The sequence below is a fragment of the Panthera uncia genome, chromosome A2 (genome assembly GCF_023721935.1).
Source record: "Panthera uncia isolate 11264 chromosome A2, Puncia_PCG_1.0, whole genome shotgun sequence".
Lineage (NCBI taxonomy): Eukaryota > Metazoa > Chordata > Mammalia > Carnivora > Felidae > Panthera > Panthera uncia.
Window position 1 is genome coordinate 147,180,473 of NC_064816.1, and position 20,779 is coordinate 147,201,251.

The 20,779-nt window shown below is 43.8% G+C and overlaps 1 protein-coding gene across 2 annotated transcripts in view; it reads right to left on the reverse strand.

Moving 5' to 3' along the window:
* DGKI (diacylglycerol kinase iota) overlaps positions 1 to 20,779 on the reverse strand; it is a 453,118-nt gene that overhangs the window by 261,202 nt on the left and 171,137 nt on the right. For both annotated transcript variants that reach the window (XM_049641924.1, XM_049641923.1), the window contains exons 4-5: positions 3,871 to 3,945; positions 2,427 to 2,483 (exon numbers count right to left, since the gene is read on the reverse strand). In XM_049641924.1, the coding sequence (XP_049497881.1) occupies positions 2,427 to 2,483; positions 3,871 to 3,945 (132 nt within the window). The remainder of the gene's footprint in view (positions 1 to 2,426; positions 2,484 to 3,870; positions 3,946 to 20,779) is intronic.

Genomic DNA, 20,779 nt, shown 5'->3' on the forward strand with positions numbered 1-20,779 from the left:
GAGTGTCTGGCTTCACAGAAGAGAAATGATACCACTATTAAAAACTAAAACAATATATAACCCCTTGCAGTAGAAAATGGTGCACAACAATTACCACTATCTATTTAGAGAAAGAGAGAAATTAAAGGATGGGGAAGCTAAGACTGGACATATGGATCCCCTGATTGGAAATTCACTAAGTTCTTGTTAAAAACACAAAACTATTCCATCTACTGTCCTAAAGGAATCTTCTCCTTCATTAGAGTACTTACTGAGTTATCTTCTGGCCAATGCTATAGTGCACTTGGGTGGCATTAAGGGTACCCACAAGCCTATCGTTTTTCTTGCACTCTCCTCACCTTATGTATGACCCATACCCTTCCTATTGCTGATATAATGGCCAGACACAGTGGGAGAGGACAAGGGACAGGGACAATTATTCTTCCTCTCTCCACAACCTCCACTCCCAACGTACTCCGTTTCATGTTTTCTCCTAATCTTCCTGTATTACTAACAATGAGATGTCTTTTTTCACACTGTCGTTTTCATTATTTGTCAATAAGATGTCAGCGACTCTCTCCGTATTCACAGTCTGTACTCACACGGCTTCTTTTCCTTTTCTACACATTCATCTATTCTCACAATTTTACTTACTGCATGCTGACGATTCACCAATGTCTTACCTCTAACCCAATCTCCTTCTTAAGCTCCAAACACACATACCCACTCAGCTGTCTACTGGACATCTCCAGCTGGGGCCTCAAGGACACCACACACTTGAAAATCCTACAACTAAACTCATCAACTCCCCAACCCATTCTCAGGTCAACTCATTTTCCAACATTTCATCGGTTTTCTAGGACAGAAGGCTGGTTTACTCTGGACTCCTCTTTGTGTCCTTAATCCAACCAATTATTACATCCTGTCAACTTTATTTCCTTCAAGTTCCTATCCACTAATTTTCTTCACCCTCAGGATTACTCATAGTTCAGATCACCACCAGAACAGCTCCTTAAATTCTCTCCATGACTTCAATATGGCTGCTCTTGAACTATATGGTATTCCTTCCACACTGCAGCCAAAATAATATATTCTGCTTAAAATAGTTTAATGTCCCGCCCTCCCGCAAATTACCATGATGATAAAACACTCAACTTGTAATGTGGCTTACAAGGACCTTCATGGCCTACCTCCTGCTTATCTCTTGAATTTCACATCTTACTTGTTATGCTTTCTCACTTTTGTGCTTGTGAGCATGTGCTCTTTCTGTCTAGGAGGCTGTCACTCACCTCCTACTTACCCTCCCTCTAACCACACCTTCACTTAAGATAACTCCTCTGGGTCTCAGTTTACTTGCTACCTCTTCCAGGAAGTCCTTTCTCTGGTGTCTTAACCTCTCTCACCCATTCATCAGTGCACAGAGCTAGTTTGAGGAGTACACCAGCTGGGAAGGTTTCCAAGAGGACAAACCTATATTTAGAACTGAAAATAATCTCACCAGGAAGCTAAGTGAAATGGAGCAAGTATATTTTACAAAAATGGCATTTCCTCCACTTTCTCTTATTGAAAGCACCATATACAATGGTAACACCTGGGAAGTTCAACTCTGTTCCAGGGAGGATGGGCTCACTGCAGCCTTTTGTTTTGCCAATTGGAGAGTGCAGTTTGGGGCCAGGAGATAAACTATCCAGGATAACACAGGAGGGCTGAGAACCTCTACTAACTGTCTTCCTTCTCTAACTTTTCAACATGTACTCAGTCTCTTCGAAGAAGAACTAAACAGACAAATTAGGTCTAAACGCAGCTCTTCTCCTATCCTCCCCTCTGCTTACAACTAACAGGGCAATTGCTCTTCCTTATGATTTCCCATTTACCTCTTTGTCTTCACTACTGGGCCGTGAAGTCAAGGACTGAGCACTGAATGTAGTCCTTCCATGGATCTCTCTACCTATCTACCTACCCACTTACTCACTTATCAGATGAAAACATTGCAATTCAGAAAGATTAGGTGAGATACCTCAAATCATACAGCATCAAGACTGGTATGGAAACCAGTTTGGCTTCAGTGTTCATGGGAATACTCAGTAACTATGCTGCCCCCCTGAATAGCTTCTACCCACTCAAAATTGAAAAAAAATGAAATGAAAATGGACCACAGCACAATAAAATGCCATGTATTTCTTACCTCTTCAGTTCTACCACTGCCTCCTACCTGATCATTAAAACCTTCATCCCCAGTGCATTTCGTGAAAATACTAAAGGGCAATGTACACGTGCTGAGGACACTGGGAGATTTTACTGGTGGTATTTACGGATGTGTTAATAAGAAACCGATGTGGAATGGACAGAGCTAGACTTTGGTTCTGAATCCAGGCGAATATCTGTTAATCCAGTGAATCAATGGGAAACAAAAGGTGGCATATGAAGTCGAGTTCTGAAACACTCACTTCTCTTGGCGATCTTGAGCCCCCTTCTCGAAATGTTGGTTTACATCTGAAATTAATCTGTCATTTAAAAAGAAAAGTGCATTATATTAGGGATAAGCATCAGACTAGACTGACTTACTTGAACAAATCAACAATGATACACATAGTAAGACTACAAAACAAAAGCCCCACGGTTTAACACTTGAAATCATCACCCCAGATAATCTATAGGGGTCCCAAGTGATCCTATATCTCCAGTCCACATCTCTTCATTCTCATTGATGAAAGCAACAGATCTTTAAACAATAGTGCTCTTACACTGTAAACTTGAGGAAAAGAGATAGAGTAAGAAAAAAACATACAAGGCAGCTGAAATCACGCAGCTATGCTGCAGATTTTAAAAGTAGGGCAACATAAACTTGAGAAATTTTTAATATGATGATGATGATTTCACATGCACAAATTTTCTTTAAGTCTGCAGTCCTGCCTTTCTTTTAGGTGGGCAGGCCTTCTGGAAACATGGACATCTTCTTTAGCTACTTGATAAAGTGAAGGGAATACAGAAATGAAGGAGGAGATAAGTAAATGGGGTTGGGACAGCAACAAACAACAACAACAACAACAACAACAACAACAACAAAAACCCCAACAAACTATAGATAGATAAAGAGACAGAGAGAAAAAAAATGTTAGTACTCGTCCCCACAAAATACCAGTTGGCAACAACTGGTAATACGTTTGTGAAATAATGCATGTCTCAGGGGATTACAATATTTCAACATATTTACACATGGCAGTTCAAGAACATAGATAACCCAGAGACCCACACATGGCAATAAAGGAGAGGCACGAAAGAGGACAGCGTTTGGCTCATGACTAGAGCCTTCCCGTTCCCACAAACGACCGCTAAATGGACTCTACAGAATCTACTTCTTCTGGAGGCAGCACACCATGGGGATGTCACCTCCGGCCCACCCACACATTCATGCTGTGCAAGCAGAACACCACCCCAAGAAAGGAAGGAGAGCTGGCTTCTGGCCTGGTTGTCTTCCTTGCAGCCACTTTAGGAAAAAGAAACTCACAAACATCAGGCGAATCTAAATGATCATTTTAAAGAGCTTATGGATTTTTTTCTTAAAAAAAAATCTTGTGAAATATCCAATGGGTGAGTAACGATGTCTGTCATTGTAAAGAAAATTAGTGCATACTAGTCTTTTCTCTCTAACCTTACCATTCCTCCTCCCAAGAGGCAACATAGAATGATACCAAGTTTTCCTTTGGGAGGCAATCGAACAAATTAACCTTAAGCACTGCTTTTCTATTACTAATCCAGTAATAATGTTGGTCTTCCAGTTTTTTTAAAGGGCACTCTCTTGAAAAAGGTGGAAATAAGAAAGGACACCTGGTCTTTGAAGTCCAAATATTTGCAGTGTGGCCAACACTACAGCAGGTGGCGGTGTCTCACCTTTTCTAGCTGTTCAATGCAGGCGGTGTGGACGACGATTTTACAGACCGCACACTTCCTCCTGAGGGCCGATTTCTACAACATTCAATTCAAAATACAAGAAGAAATATTAACAGTCTGTTCTGAAGAGTTCCCTGGTAGTAAAGAGAGTATACATAAACAAAGCAAACGTAAGCAAATTTAAAACGTCATCTTAAGCATTCGATAATAGGGCAAACTTCAACAGTCCTTCTTGACCTACCTACTACCTCCATATCTCCATGACTCAGGGCATCCTAGATTTCCTCTCCAGAATATAATAAAGATAATAGCTGCTATATAGAACTAGTAGAACATATAATATGAACGAGGCTCTTTATTCTGTCATTTCTAAGTTTTATAACCTAACAACCGCAGGCATTAGTATCCTCTGGTTTTTGTTTTTTTACATTTTTACATTTTTACTCTAGTAGTTAAGCAGGAGGACCAACATCCAGAATGAGGTCTAAGTTCAAAACAGGCACTCTTTCCCAACTGCCAAGAGTTGACATTTCAAGAGGCCAGTAGCTTCAGGCTTCTATCCCAGCCACAAATCTACACTAAGCTACTTGGGTCTTCACCCACATCTTGGGGAAACTAAGAGGAAAACCTAACTCTCACGCCTGATAATAACAATAAGTAGTAACAATACCAGCAGTGGCAGCTAACATGAATGTAGTACTCATTATGAGTCAGGCACTCTTAGAAGCACTTTACAAATTGTAACTCATTCAATCTCCACAACCCTAAGAAATAGGTAGCAGTTTTACACCCATTTTACAGATGACAAAGCTGTGGCGCGGTAAGTGATGTGCCCAAGGTCTCGTAATTAGGACACAGCACAGCCGGGGAGTCTAGCTCTGAGCTCACAAGATTGTGAGCATCACACAATTTGGCCTGACAGGCACTGCCAGTTTCAACGACCAATAAATATACTTTCTGAGGTGTATCTTTTCTCTAACAATACAAAACGAGCAGCAGGGTCAAAGAGGAACAGGTGGAATCTTAACACTGCCAGCTCCACGGAAATCCTAGCTGGGAATGCTCAGGCCTCCCTGCAAAGCACAGGCTAGAAGGTAGGTCTGCAGGAATAGCTGTGGGCTTTGAGCACTGAAAGCAGCTTATTATAACAAAGCTAATCTGTAAAATAGTGAATCAAAGCATTCGAGCGTGAAAGGCCTTGCCTTTCTTGGGAAAGGTGCTAGTATAGATTGTTGGCAAACTGCCCTCTTCTGATGTGTGGCTTCCCTTGCTGAGATAATCACTTTTGAGCCAAAACTTGAAGTATTACGATTACCAAAGAAGACTAGAAGGGACTGCAATCCGCCCCCCCCCCCCCCCCCCCCCCGAAAGGGACAGTTATCAGGAATGCAACTCGAGCCTCCTGCCTCCTGGATGCTTCCACTCGCTCCACGCGGGGTATGCACGCTGGTGTCTGACTCCCACAAAGTGCCTAGAACCGTGCGGGACTGGGGCAACCCAACCTGATGTCTCACCCTGCCGGCGAGGGGTTAGGGACCCTGCCTGCAGACGGCTCTCCTCTGCCTGGGGAGAGAACACGTTCTGGAACATGAAGTAAGTTGGACAATCCACTGAATTTTCAAAGAGCAAAAGATAAGGGAGATCCAGGCATCTAGTTACACTACTGCAAAGTGTCTCCGCTCGACTACTAAAAAGAGAGGAGGGAGAGGGGGGAGGGGGGAGGGTGTGTGGGAGCGGGGTGAGGAAGTAACAGTAGCGGAAGCAGCAGCAGCACTCAAGGCAACAATAAGAAAATTCTAGTTTGCAAATTTTCACGAGCAGATTTCCCGCAAGCAAATTTGTGCTGCTCTCCTGTTTCCTTCAGATCTGATGCAGCACCACCTGCAGAAAGTGCATGGGGCACCTGAGTCCTGCCGCTCCTCAGGATTGCAGTGATGCTAAGGAAACTGGAGTGAATTCCAGGCTACACACTATCCACCAACCCCGTGGGAGATCACGCTGCAGGCAAACACAGCAATTCCGCTCATGGTAGGTGATCACTGATGGGTATGATTGAAGGATGCCTGGAAAGCCTCCTTCCTTACCAATAACCCCTGCTCCGATCTGGCTTTGCGCCTGTAGGGCTCCAGGGACTCTAAGAGGCTCCTCAGAGGTCAATGAGGATTGTAGCAAGAGCATCAAGCAGGCGGAGGGGCCCGTGCATACTCTGTGAAACCAGAATACCTCTTCCTTTCCTTGTTTTCCGTATCAGGATTCTAAATCATAATCTCTTTTGAAAAAGGGATGTGGGCTAATAGTAAGAGTTTGACAACCACAAGGTTAAGACATGTCCTCTCTCAGCTTTCTGGGATAACATGTAAATATACCAACATCATTCATATGAACAATTCAGTATGGCATGTTCTCCAGATGATAACGTATGAAGTCGAGTGCTTCAGTTATAAAGCCAACTTTATTTAAATGATATTGAATTTTAAAAGACCATCAGAAAATACATACTCTCATGCCTTTAGAGCCAGAATATACAGACCATAATCTGAATTTTTCTTCATAAACACTACAACACGATGCATTTTTTTAAATTACTTATTTTTTTTAATTTATATTCAAGTTAGTTAGCATATATATAGTGCAATAATAATGTTCTCTGTGTTTTGAGTCTCTTATGTTTTGTCCCCCTCCTTGTTTTTATAGCATTTTTGCTTCCCTTCCCTTATGTTCATCTGTTTTGTATCTTAAATTCCACATGAGTGAAGTCATATGACATTTGTCTTTCTCTGACTAATTTCGCTTAGCGTTAACACCCTCTAGTTCCATCCATGTTGTTGCAAACGGCAAGATTTTGTTCTTTTTCGTTGCCGAGTAATACTCCACTGTATATATAAACCATATCTTCTTTATCCATCCATCTGTCAATGGACATTTGGGCTCTTTCCATACTTTGGCTATTGTTGATAGTGCTGCTATAAACATGGGGGTGCATGTGTCCCTTCGAAACAGCACACTTGTATCCCTTGGATAAATGCCTAGTAGTGCAATTGCTGGGTCGTAGGGTAGTTCTATTTTTAGTTTTTTGAGGAACCTCCATACGGTCTTCCAGAGTGGCTGCACCAGCTTGCATTCCCACCAACAGTGCAAAAGAGATCCTCTCTCTCTGCATCCTCACCAACATCTGTTGTTCCTTGAATCAACATGATGCATTTTACTACAAAAAACGGTTATTTTTCTAACAAACTAGAGATCCCTTCAGTGTCATCGTGCTTATCTTTTGTTGTCCTTAATTTCTTAAATGACAGTTTCTAAATAGTTTATAATCTGAGGAATCAGGTAATTAAGGTTTATAATCATATGTAAAATTAAGTAAATTCTGGGTGAAGGCCTAAGGTCTTTTCCCATAGTAATAAAATATACATGGATTTTAGTCCCTCAACTAATAAAAATTGTTTCAGTGAATCAGATTTTAACTGCTGACTTCTTGGTTTATGTGTTTCAATTGGTCAAAGTTATTCAAAGTAGGTGGATAATAAGCTTCTGGGCAGAAATTGCTCAGAAAAGAAATAATTTTTGTGCTTGGTTATGTTAGTTTTTATTTGAGGATGTAAACTAAATACAAAGTCAAAATGTCAGAATCTAGACTGTAAGTATTTACTTTTCCTTTAAAAAAAAAAAAAAAGCCCAAAATCTCTTAATCAGTTATTTAAACCAATGTTTCATTCACTATGAAAAGTGGTAAGTAAAAAAAAAAAAAAAAAAAAAGTTGGGGCGCCTGGGTGGCTCAGTCGGTTAAGCGCCTGACTTTGGCTCAGGTCATGATCTCGCGGTCCGTGAGTTCGAGCCCCGCGTCGAGCTCTGTGCTGACAGCTCAGAGCCTGGAGCCTGTTTCAGATTCTGTCTCCCTCTCTCTCTGACCTTCCCCCATTCATGCTCTGTCTCTCTCTGTCTCAAAAATGAATAAACGTTAAAAAAAAAAATTAAAAAAAAAAAGTCATTAAGGGGCACCTAGGGGGCTTGGCTGGCTGAGTGTCTGACTCTTAATTTCCACTCAGGCCATGATGTCACAGATGGTGGGATCGAGCCCCCTGTCAGGCTCTGTGCTGCCACGGTGGAGCCTGCTTGGGATTCTCTCTCTCTCCCTCTGTCTTTTCCCCTGCCTCACTCTTGCACATGCATGCACGCTCTCTCCCTCTCTCTCTTTCTGGTCTCAAAATAAATAAACTTTCAAAAAGTCATTAAGTCATTCCACACATGTTTGCAAATTGAAATTTAAAAATTTTAAAAATTCATTCTCTTCAATGAATTTAAAGGCCAATGTTTTAAATATCACGTAGAGTTACTTCAATGTTAGCATCCAAAGGAAATCCATTAGGTTGTAAATTGTGTGTGTGTGTGTGTGTGTATGTACACGCACATAACATCTATGAAAATTAAGACAATAGAGGATATAATGCAGATGGTATCTTATCACATCATGACCAACATCTTTCAAATAACACTAACGCAAAGATAGGCTGTACTTCCCGACAGTGGACACAATCCAACGAGCAGACTAATAGTGACTGTAAAACAACACTCTAAGTTCTGACTTGGCCCTCCATGTTTCCCCATGCTGCAAGCACTCTGGCATTCAAAGCAGTGACAGCCCTTTCCCCAACTTCAGCTCCTATCAAGCACAGAAGTGACGTTATCTCAGCCTGAGACCACGGGAGCTGGGCCTGGGACAGAAGGATCCGAGGCAAGCAGTGGTGGAGGAGTTCAAGATCTAACACCATCCCACCCACCTACCACCTTTGGTCCTAAGTCCCTGATTCATATGCACCACCAAGAAAGCTATAGTTTCTTCCTCTGAGCCAGAGATGTGATTTTCTCTAAGTAGCAATGAATATCTGGTGATAGTGAACGAGGTTTGATAGAAAGAAAAGAGAGATGAGGGAGGAGGGAAGGGGAGGGAAGGGAAAGGAGACCCAGCTGTACAGGCCTCTGGTTTGTAAAAGGGCTGGGGCTTCTTAGTGCCCAAGGCAATTGAATTATTACCCCTAACAGCCTGAACTTTGACCCCAAGAAGGATGTACAAGGCCGGCTGTGCCCCTTCCCAACAAGACATACACCAAACCTGTTTGTCCCTGAAGATGGACCAAATTTACCTGCCGGCTGACCTTATCTCTCCTGCTGTGTTCTTAAAGATACACCCCCTGCTGTCACCCCCACGCAAATCCACAGGTCCGGACCAGATCAGGAGCGGAGAAGTGGGAGGAAATACCCAAGAGTCCTCAAAGCTGGCATGGCAGCCCTGTCTTGGTCTCCCTGTTTCAGGAGAGCTTAGAGACCAGAACCGCTGAGGGCCAAAGTTCGGGCTCGGAGCACCTCTCTCCAGACAGGGTTCCCAGACAGACCCAACGCAAGGAATCACTGCTCTCTGGAGCTCCACCTCTAACAATGAGGCCACAGTGATAAAAGGATGAATGGACAGCGAAGGGTTCCTCCAGGCAGAGACCCAATCATGCTGGGAGCAGGGAAAGGGGCAGAGAAGGCACTCTGGGGAAAGGACCCGGATGGGGCACAGAGCCAGAAAAAGATGGGGGGCTGGGGCTGGGGGAATGGGCTTAGCGTCAGGCTCTGGCCAGCTCTCTTCTTCTCCGTGATTACTTAGCTCCTTTGCTTATCCCAGATCCAAAGAATCATGCCAAAAGGAATAGATACTTGGAAGGGCTGGAGATCAGGAAAAGGGGAAAGAGCAAGTAAGGCAAGAAGAATTGTATCCTTCCTTCTTGCTCCCTTTCAGCCACAGAGCTCAGTCTATGGGGCACTTTGGTGGGAGGGGGAAACAGGAGAGGCAACAGGGCTTGGGTAAGGCCATTTCCTCTCCAGGGGTGGGAGAACGGAGTGCTCAGGAGAGAGGAGGGAAGGGGCTCCTCAGCTTCTGGAGTGTCAGGAATTCGGTGTCCTTTCAGTGGGGAATGCCTCTATGGGCACAGGAACAAGAACACTGTCGCTGTATAATCCAAGGTAAATGAAAACAAGATTCTTTGATTTATTTAAAAACCTAATTAGAAGAAATGACAAGCATACTTGGCAGGTTCTGCTTCTCTGGGGAGCCTGGGATGCAATCTGTAAATTGGTATTAGGAAAAAATGAAGAATGACATTATCTGGAAGTTCCATTAATACGATTTCAGAGCCAAGCACAGCCTCCATGGTCACTCACGCTGGCTCCTCTTTTCCTCCAACAGAACACAGGACATTTCGGACCAATCAGGAGGGTGGCTCAGCTGAAGTCCCAGTGCACCCCTATTGTGGTTCCTCATTACATCAAGTAAGTCTAGGACAACAAGATTTCAAAAATCCCGGGCCAAGGAGCAAAAACGCTGGACATCTCGAGGAGCTTGAGGCTCAAAGGTGATCTCAAAGCTGCCGCATAGGATCTACTGCAAAGAGACCTCGCTTTGTGTTAAAGGGGCCAGCCCTCAGCATGAGGACTGTTGGCCCATGTTGGAAGGTCAAGACCTTCATTTGCCAAGGTCCTGTGTGTCTGTGCCCTGTGTCCTCTGGGCAGACAACGTCTTGGTGAGGGCTGAATCCCTCTGAGATAGCTGCTTTTCACCGTTGACACCCTAGATTCTAAATGCCAGATGTACCCCAGAATATCTGAAAGAAAAGGTGCAGGAACAACAGGAGGCTGGGTCGAGGACTCATGTAAATGGGTGCACAAAAATACTCGTGCTATGCTCAAGTACACCTAAACCTGCATATGCTTGTCCTCTGGAGTCACAGTGGTCTGAGATGCCCTACACAAATGAGTTTTCCGTGCGGCCGAAACAATGCTAACCCCTGACTTTTCTAAGGGATATGTATGAACGTGTTTAGTCAATAAACAATTTTAACCATGCCTACAAAGGTTAAGACAATGCTACATGCAGTACAGGAAGTAAAGAGGGAGGAGCTTCTATCTTTCCTAGGAAAAGCTGGCAAGCCACTTGAGGAGATAGGAAGGATTCAGAAAAAAAAGAAAACCAAAAAAAACAGTCATTAACGGAGAAGGCCACACATAGCTAAATGCTAAATGAGCAGCTCAGACAGTGAAAGTCATCACTTAGAGGAGGATAAGCTCTCAGAGGCTGAGTCAGTAAAAAGGACCTGACAGAAAAGCAAATTCTTGAATTGGGCCTTAAAAGATAAACGTTTCAAAAATCAAGGACACCCCAAAAGAGAGCAAGCCAAAATCTCATTATGTAGCGCACACTGACGTCTCCCAAAGGAACGGAGACTGGCTTGGGCACGTCTGTTGGGGTACAGAGTCACTGGGCTCACAGGTGTCTACTGGCATGAGTTCTTGGGTGCCAGGTCGGAAGCTGGAGTGTGGAGGCTTCTGTGTGTGCCCAGGTGGAGATCAGGTGAGTAGGGCATGCACAGAGGTGAGCAGTGGGGCCGCTGGCTGTGTGAACAGGCCAGAGGAGCTGTGTCATGAGGGACTGTCAGAAAAATGGCAAAGAACTATCCCCAAGAGGCCCTGGTTAAACACTGTAGGAGCCCAGTAGACATTCCAGAAGGAAGGGAGGGAGGAAAGAGGAAGGATTTGCAGTGAAGGGCGTTCTCCCTTTCAAGCCCCTGCCCCAGCCCCAGTCTGGAGAACTGGTGGCCTTGGGATTATGAGACAAAATGTCCACCAGGACGCAGGCATTCTCACAGCAGGCAACCCCAAAAGAAAAAATGAGCTACCTTACAGGTGTTTGAGGAACAGGAGACCTCTGCACAGAGAGGGAAAACAGCACAGAGGCTTCATGGTGATTACAGCTGCACTACTTTTTGGGTCGCAAATGAGACGCCTTCTGGGAGCCTTGGGGACCCTGGATGGGAAGGTTACCGTACAGAAGACTGAGGTCTTAGTGGGTAGAGAACAGAAAGTCTGTGTTACTGCTGCTCACGTTACTCTACCTGTATCTACAGGCTAGTTAAACTGGAATCTGTACTTGGGTAATGGTTGTGGGGGTGGGGAGGAAACATGCCAGACAAAATTGGGGCCAGCAAGTAGGCCAGTCTTCCCAAATAGAAGTCCCGGTTAGGTGATGCAGATCAGGCTAGAAGGGTGAGCCAGGAAAAGACTGCTGAAGTTCTTAAATCTAGGCTGAGAAACACGAATTTTAATCTAATGGGCAATGGAATACGGACAGAGTTGTTGAGACTAAAGTGGCCAAAAATCATCACTTAATCTGGTCGCATTAGGTAGCACTACCCGAAAGCAGAAGGAAGGCAAAAGGAAATGAAAGAAGTAATTTATTAACAGGGTCAATCAGTAAATGCCAAGCACCTAGTAGGTGCCAAGCACTGGGGATACAGCAGTGAACAAAATACTAACAAAAATTGTTTTAATCTCATGGAGATTACTGAGTCCTAGTAGAGACAGACAATAAAATGATACATAAATATATATATATATATATATATATGATATACGATATATATGATACATAAATATATATTTTTTTCCTAATACCTATATATATGTGTATATATATATATATATATATATATATTATGTTGATGGAAATAAGTGCTAAAGAGAAAAATTAAAGAGAGAATAAGGAATAGGAGAGATACCAAGAGTACAGGGAATTTGGCCAGGAAAGGTCTCAACAAGCAGATACATTCTGCGAAATGCCAGAAGGAAGTGTACGGGTTTGTCACACAGATATCTGGGGAGGAAAGCATTCTGGGCAAAGGGGTCAACAGCAAGTGCAAAGCCCAGAGGCATGAGGGCCCTGGGGTGTTTAAAAAGTGACAAAGGGGCCAGTGTGGTTGGAGAAAACTAGGTAGAGATGAGGCCAGACAATACCAGAAGGCCAGATCATACGGGATCTTGCAAATCATGGTTAAGACACATGCTTTCTCTGAAAGAGAAGAAATAATCAGAGTCTGCAGCGGTAACTCACGTATTAGGCAATTAGAGCCTGAATGAGAGTGACACCCTAATACGGAAGGCTGAGGCACACGAGTGATCAAGTGATAAAGGAGACCCCTCTCCGGTCACACGCAGACTTCCATTAAGCTTAACACGCTTGTCTTCTACGTGGGCCTTAGGCATCCGAATAGCGTAATTGACAGCCCAGGATGGCTTCACACCCACATGTTGGCCAGCCTGCTGCTTGTGAGTACCGGCTGACTACACATCCTACAATCTCATACTCTGTTACGGTGGAGATGCCTCTAACGTCCTGCAATAAAACTCAATATGCTTTTCGAACAGCATATTTTGTTGTGTTCTAAAGAACACGTTTATGTGAAGCAATGTGTACGTGAAGTGTCCATGTTTCTAGAGACACCGTCCCCCGAGGAAGCTTGGATATGCCTGTAAATCTAGAGGGTAAACAGTAGCCACCTGAGCTAAGGCACAGACGTGTTGATTCCACAGCTTCCCTGGAGACACATAAAGGAGAAAAGTGCCTTCTCAGGACTATTTCTACACAAATAAAGGTTCTCTATTTCCTCAACTGTTGGTGTCCATTTTTCATTTGAAGAGAAAGCAAGCCCAAATCTTAGAGCAGAAAACTAAAGGGGACAGACTTTGCAAGCCTGAAGAGGAGAACAGAAACATCTTACAAAAACCTCTCCTCCTCCTGTGAAACAGGCAATCGGGGCTCACCGGAGAAACCATTTGGTAAAAACCAAATTGCCAGAACTCGTGTTAATTCAAAGCTCAAGTTGATGGTTGGTTATAAAGAGTGGTACCTCATCATTTTTTGAACATTATCTTAAGACTGGTAAAAACTATGGTCAGAATGGCACAAGATTCATTTTAAATGTGGGAGTAGAGGGGAAGATACTTGGCTGAATCTCAGTAGTTCACACTTACAATAAAATCTGTACCAAGTTCTTCTACGAGTGGCTTATGTTCGTGATTTCAAGGCATTGTTCTCTAATGAAAAAAAAAGAGTTATAGGTACTGATTGGTTGCAATAGAAAGCTACATGAAAATCTTAGGTGGAGTCTACATGTTGGAACTCAATTGAGTTTAACTGGTGCACACCACTACTATCTTTTATAAGTCTGTGTAAAATTCAGGTGTAGTTATTGAGAGATGACACAAATATATGTTGCAGCTGTCACTTATGGAAACCATAATGTGCGGTCTGAGAAATGTGCACACGTCTGATGGAAAGATGCCAATACTGCACGGCTCTGGGAGACCACCAGACTATGGGATACTGAGTGTGTGCGTCCGGTGACGGGCATGAGACGGCTACGCTGCTTAGGCATTCTTTCTGCCACCTCTTTCATGATCCTGATGCATTAAAAAGGGATTTCAGGGGTGCCTGGGTGGCTCCGTCCGTTGAGCACCAACTCTTGATTTTGGGTCAGGTCATGATCTCACAGTTGGTGGGAATGAGCCCTGCATTGGGCTCTGCACTGTCAGCATGAAGCCTGATTGGGATTCATTCTCTCTCTTCTCTCTCTCCCACTCCCTCTCTCTACCCCTCCCTTGTGTACATGCTCACCCTCTCTCTAAATAAACATTAAAAAAACAAAAGGATTTCAGCCTAATGAACTGGAAGAACTCTTTGAAAATCCTAATTCTATTTCTTACTCTTGGTTGTTATTTTACTTTCTCTGTGCTTTGTTGCCCTCAGCTCTTGTTTTTCCTTCTTTTTTTCCCCTTCTGCCTGCTTGTCTTCTCTCTTGTATCTTTCTGTCCCATTCATTTTCTCTATGCTTCTCAGCTTAGATGCAAGAAGGTCCTGCTTATATGACCACGGCCAGTCAATGGCTTTAACTTTATTGTGTGCTATCTTCCTATCTTTGGTTCTTTCCAGACGATTTTGTGACCTGTTGAATTTTTATACTCTTTTCAAGTGATCTCAGGTCAAAGTTTCCATGTATCTTATAGATTACCCGAAGTGCTAACTATATGTGCAAAAAAATGTACATAAATAGGATTATAAGTACACAGACACTAATAAGTATTCGTGCAACTAGAGGCCTACATAGCCAAAGAGATGTATATTTATGAATTTCAAGCAGACAGATATAAAAATGGGCTGGATATACTACGAAAGTCATAATGAAGACAAATTAACAGGAAACGGTGTACCTATGTTATCTTAATGGCTCTAATGCTAAGGTAGTATATCAAGTGTGTAGAGAACTGAGGCTCAGTATAAACTAGAAAACACCAAGGCTTGCCTTTCGGTCCTTGCTGGTGTGATGGCACCATATACACTCCCTAACCCGCAGCATGCACCCTAACATGTCCTCATTATCAGTTTACTTTGTAGAAATCAAGGAATTTGTTGTTTATAGTTCACAGCTTGATATGGCTTCTTAAGTGAGTAGAGTATTCCATATTAAAGCAAATGTATCTAAATTATTTTTTAGAAACCTCAAGCTGTGGTAAATGAGCCATTCTTTCATTGCCATTTCCTACATCCCAAGCTCTTGGTGACATAATTAAGAGAAAGTCTTCCCAAGTCCAGCCAAGAAGACCATCGTTTCAGTCGCGGTACACTCAATGCTACATCCCCAGTTTGCAGTGTGATTTCCATTCACATACACACACCTACCCATACCATTTTTCAGTGAGGACATCACTACCACAGACAGTATTTACCAGTATGGCTGCTAGTATGATATCCATATTATGTATACTGTAAATACAGCTCATTTCAGCCATACAACGCAGGTACTTCACCCATTTTATAGCCAAGGAGCGGAGACCCTATGAGATTGAGCAACTCGCCCAAGATAAATTAGCTAGGAGTGAAACCCAAGTCTTTCTGACTCAAAGCTATCTCTTTCTATTACAACTTACTACTTCCCCCTCACTTTACTTACTAGTGAAAAGTTAGGGGGACAAGACTATGAAAATAGACATAATTGACATGATTGCTTCAGGTGATCCATTCTCGGAAGAGCCCATAAGCGACGGACTACAGACAATTCCATGACCCCCTGTGCCAAGAATGGTAAACAGCAGTCTCTATCCTCCATGAGAATCAAATAAGATGGGCCACAATAGGCATGACACTGGCTAGGCCAGGGCTTAAAACCCCACAAGAGCCTACTAGCAGTGAGTGTTGAACCTCCCTGCGAAGAGCCTGAAAAGTAAGGCAGGAATTCAAACAGCCTGGATGCTAAGTATAATGATACTTAAATAAATGGCAGAGTTTGATCTAGTGACAGGTGTCCATGTGTGTATGTGTGTCTCTCTCAACAATCACATCCCTGAACTCATTCATTCATTCCATGAAAAATGGCAGGATAACTCCTCACTGCATTCACTGTGCTCAATGCTGAGGATCTAGGACAGTACAACACAGGCACAGTCCCTGAACTAAATGGAACTTATGTTCTAGCGGTGGAGACACAGGTAAGCAGGCGAGCAATTTTTTTTTAATAATAGAAAGTGATGTGTGCTATAGAAGATCAAGAGAATGGAGAAGGGCCAGAGTTGAGGGACAGCCTGCGAGCTGGGCTAGTTGTTTCACTCTGTGAGACCCATCCTCTCTTTTATTCACTGAGCGAGGGGTGCTGGTTATAAGGTGCTCCAAGGTCTGTACTCTGGCATTGCCTTTTGGGGATCAGTTTCTGACAATCCATTGCAGTCACTTCTCCCTGAAGGAGAAACATCCATTGCAGGGGCTGATTTTTGGTATGTGTCTGTGACTTGCCAAGCTGTTAATTGCTGTCTATACATTATCTCATTTAAGTTTCACAGCAACAGTAAGATGCAGGAATTGCCCACACTTTGAAGATGTGAAACTGAAGCTACAAGAAGTTAAAACAATGATCAACATCACACAATTAGAAAATCCCAGAGCCTGGATTCAAAGCCAAGCCACCTTTTGATCCCAAAGCCCACACACCTCCTCAAATGAAGGCATCAAAGCAGGTTTTTCCATTTCCTCATGTTCTTAGGGCATTACCCTCTAAAATCTCTATCTGCCTCATGTGTGAGGGAGGAACCAGAAACAACATTAAAATTCTAACAAACAGAGACAATGTCCACGTAGGGGTCAGCAGTAGTTCTGGGTAACTGCTAATGCAAATAATGCTTCAGCCAAGACTGGGGCCTTGGAGCAGTGAGAATGTTGGTTAAATTCTATTGTTCTAGATCTCTACACTAGGGAACACTAGAAAAAGGGAAAACATTTCTATATACCTGGGCATTGCCTAGGTGAGATGTAAACCCTATGTTCAATCAGATGCAAATTATTTTCATTAAGTAACAGGACTGTACCAATATTTAGTAACAACAAAACCTCTCCACACAAACATATACCCACATACAAACATAGCCTCAATCTAAAATTATCATTGCAGAAGAGAAGACAATTATTCTCAGAGGCTCAAACTCTAAGAATAAAATACACGTGTGCACACACACACACACACACACAAAGCTTGGCTCAATGAAAGTTTAGTATAAAGGCAACATAATTGCACAAAGACAAAGAAAAGGTATGAAACTCTGGGTGGTGATTAAGCCTCTCTGACATTCCTTTACCTTTAGGTGGGAGGAAACTGCCTCTTCCTGTTATTGACTTGACAAGGCCTAGGAAAATGACATTATGTGAGCATTTCTCAAACAGTTTTCCACTGAATACTGAGATCCCCCAAGATGCCAATAAATGTTCTGTGGGACTAATAATAGATTCAACAAGTATCCCTTCCCCGAGGAAAAAACTAGGAAATCCTGCATACCTTATGTCTTTCTTACAGCTTCATTACACATATTTGTACACTAAAGGTGTTCAGTGTTTTCTAAACTTATTTGGTCATAACACCGCTTTAATGAACAATACCTCATATTGTTAGTGGTCTCCAGAACACGACTTTTTTTTTAAAGTAGACTGTGCAAAAAGCCAACGATACTGTTGATCCAAGGTCACCTAGGAGTACAGAATCCTCAAGATCCCTGGGCTCCGTGACCCATCGCCAGCTCTGCGACATGAAGTGGGCAGGATCGGTATTAAATTCCCTACAAGTGTATGGGCAGCACTCTGCACCAAATAAGGACCCTCACAACGACAACAATAGCTGTAATAGTAGCAATGGCTAACATTTACCGAGGCCCTGCCACACGTGAGACACAGTTCTAAGTGTGCCCTTGGATGATCTCACGCAAATGCCCAACCGTCTGGCCAGACACATACGGAGCACCATCATTTGCACCCACGGGAACACCCCAGCCCTTTCCTCCACTCACATCCGCTGACAAGGAGGTCAGGAGCAGAGAATCTGTCTACGCCAATTTCCGTTGATGGCTCTGTTCTCCCTGAGTCATCTTGGTTCGTTAGCTCCTCAATATCCTAACAGTGGGAGAGACCTCTGGCAGAGCACAGCTTTGGCAGCTCCCTGGAGATGGCGTCTTCAAGGCTGGCACCCAAACAACAGCAAGCTGGCTTAGCCTCTGGGGCTTTACTGCCACACTCATCGTTCCCTCTGACAGCCCACACCCCACTCAGCCAAGTCGCCATCTGGGGTGCGGGGTGCGGCCCATCAGTCTGCCATGCTGGACAACTGGCATGCGAGGGATCAGCAAGCAGCCAGTCCTGATGCAATCTGAGGCTCGAGTCCAGTGTTGGTGCTCTGTGGTACACACCTGCCAGACCCGCACGCACCGATGGGCACAAAGTCCCCAGCAATGTGTGCGGGGCACTGACTTGCCTGTCCGCCCACAGCACAGAGATACACATGAAGCAGCATCCGTGCAGGCTGCTGTCCAGGGCGTCCATACTCCAGAGATGAAACAAACAACGTGTGACCAGGTTCTGCATCTTGTTTTTTCTTTTAAACAACAGAAAGCTAAAAGTTTTCTTCAAATAGGGCAGAGAGCGCTACTGTCCTTGTACTCTTACAAGTCTCTCCCAAGGATCCAGCGATGATGCGGCCAGCCTCCTTGTGAGCAGAGGCTGCGATAGAGCAATGAGGCTTCTGACCCACCAGTAAAAAGATACAGCCTACAAGATGCTTTCCAGAATGGGTTACTTCAATTTGCCGCATTCACTTGGTCCCACCCATGACCTAGTAGACGATGGATATTACACACAGCAGTAAAATGATGGATAAAAGTTTAAGTGTCAGCAGTGGGGTTAGCAGAAGAATCCCAAACATAAGGTCTTGTTGAAAGTAAAGTCCAACCAAAGTACTAATTAGCTCATTCGGCTTAATGACACTGAAATGGAAGTTAGGAACAGGATAAAAGAAGAAAGGACATTAATGCTTGTCAACTAATTTAATCCTTCTACCAATTCCAAGAGGCAGGCATAATCATCACTATTTTATGGAAGGACCTGAGGCTCAGAGAAGCCAGGCAGAGCCAGGATTTTTATCCAGATCTCTTGGCCTCTGGATCTGCATGGTTTCTCACTCTCCAGACTGCCCACCCCCATATCACATGGCCTCCCTCATGCAATTCATTCATTTACTCAATAAAACTAGATTTGTTAAGCTGCAAGCAGTATTGGAAGACATCATAGAAGTAAGAGGTCAGGTGGGGTTGGCCAGTTTTGCCAAACCTTACCCGCAAGTTAAAGATAAAAGCAAAACACATGAACAAAACAATAACAAAAGGAAAACAGTATCCACCAGCCTACCCACACAAACAAGGTGACATGAGCATGTTTAGAAATAGAAAAGATATCTGGTAACAGCACTCTGAAGTCTGACGGTTCCTTTTTTCTCTCACCCAACCTACACATTCTCACTCACCTAACCATCTAGCTACTCCTCTCCTCACACTTCTCAGCTGCGGGCGCCTCCCTGCCTGTCTGCTCACTTATACAGAAAGCCACAAATGTCTCAACGAAATCCTCAATCAAGGCATTTTCAAAGATACCTCTGGGTGTTTGTGCATCTGTGAGCCTCGTGGAGGTAGCCATGTGGCCAAGATGACATCACTGACCTAACAGGACGCGACTGCACTGGTCTCACGGGGCTACCCTAACAAAGTACCACAAAGTGGGTAGCTTAAAACAACAGAAATGTATTTGCTCACGGTTCTGGGGACTCGACGTCTGATATCAAGGTATCCACAGGGTTGATACTGTTCCCAGGGCTCTGAGGGAGAATCTATCCCGTGCCTCTCTCCCAGCTTCTGATGACAGCCTGTGGTCCTTGGCGGTCCCTGGGTTACAGCTCCATCGCTCCAGTCTCTGCCTCCTTCCCTGTGTACATGTGTGTCTTCCTCTTCCTAGAAGTCCACTTGTCATATTCGAGTAAGGCCCACCCCCACTCCAGTGTGACCTCATCTTAACTGATCATATCTGAAACAACCCTATTTCCCAATAATGTCATATCCTGAGGGACTGGGGTTTAGGGCCTCAGCATCTTTCTGGGGTACACAATTCAACCCATAACAGACACTATGCTCCAGGCCCTGAGACCAGTCCATTTGGTTGGGTCCTGACACTCTTTGTGAAGTAGAACAGTGTCCTTCTGTACCTATGTGTGACAGCAGAGAGTCCATCTGTAGAGTTCTGGGTCTTTTTATTTATTTTTTTCACATATTCATACCTGGTGCCACTCAACAGAGACCCAGATGTGGCAGATCTGGGCTGGGACCAACCACTCTAAAAAATAAAATGGAAAAGTAAAGTGTTCTAAGTTCACTATGCTCATCCAGAAATAAGAATCACTGAGGCTGATCTTAATGACAATACTTTAAATGAGGAAGTGGGTGCAATTTGTCCAAAGTTCACTCAGTACACAAACAGCAGGCTTTCAAACCCAGGTCAGTCTCACAAAACCCACTTCCTTCCCACTTTCCAGGTGGCCTATCTCAGTCTACACGTCTCAAGGCAGGTTGCGGACAATGGCCATGGTTGTTGTGTGCATCAATACAGCGACATAGACAAGTGTCATTTCAGTGTAAAGATACGTGTGCACTGGTATGTGCCCGACTGATTATTAATGGAGCCAAG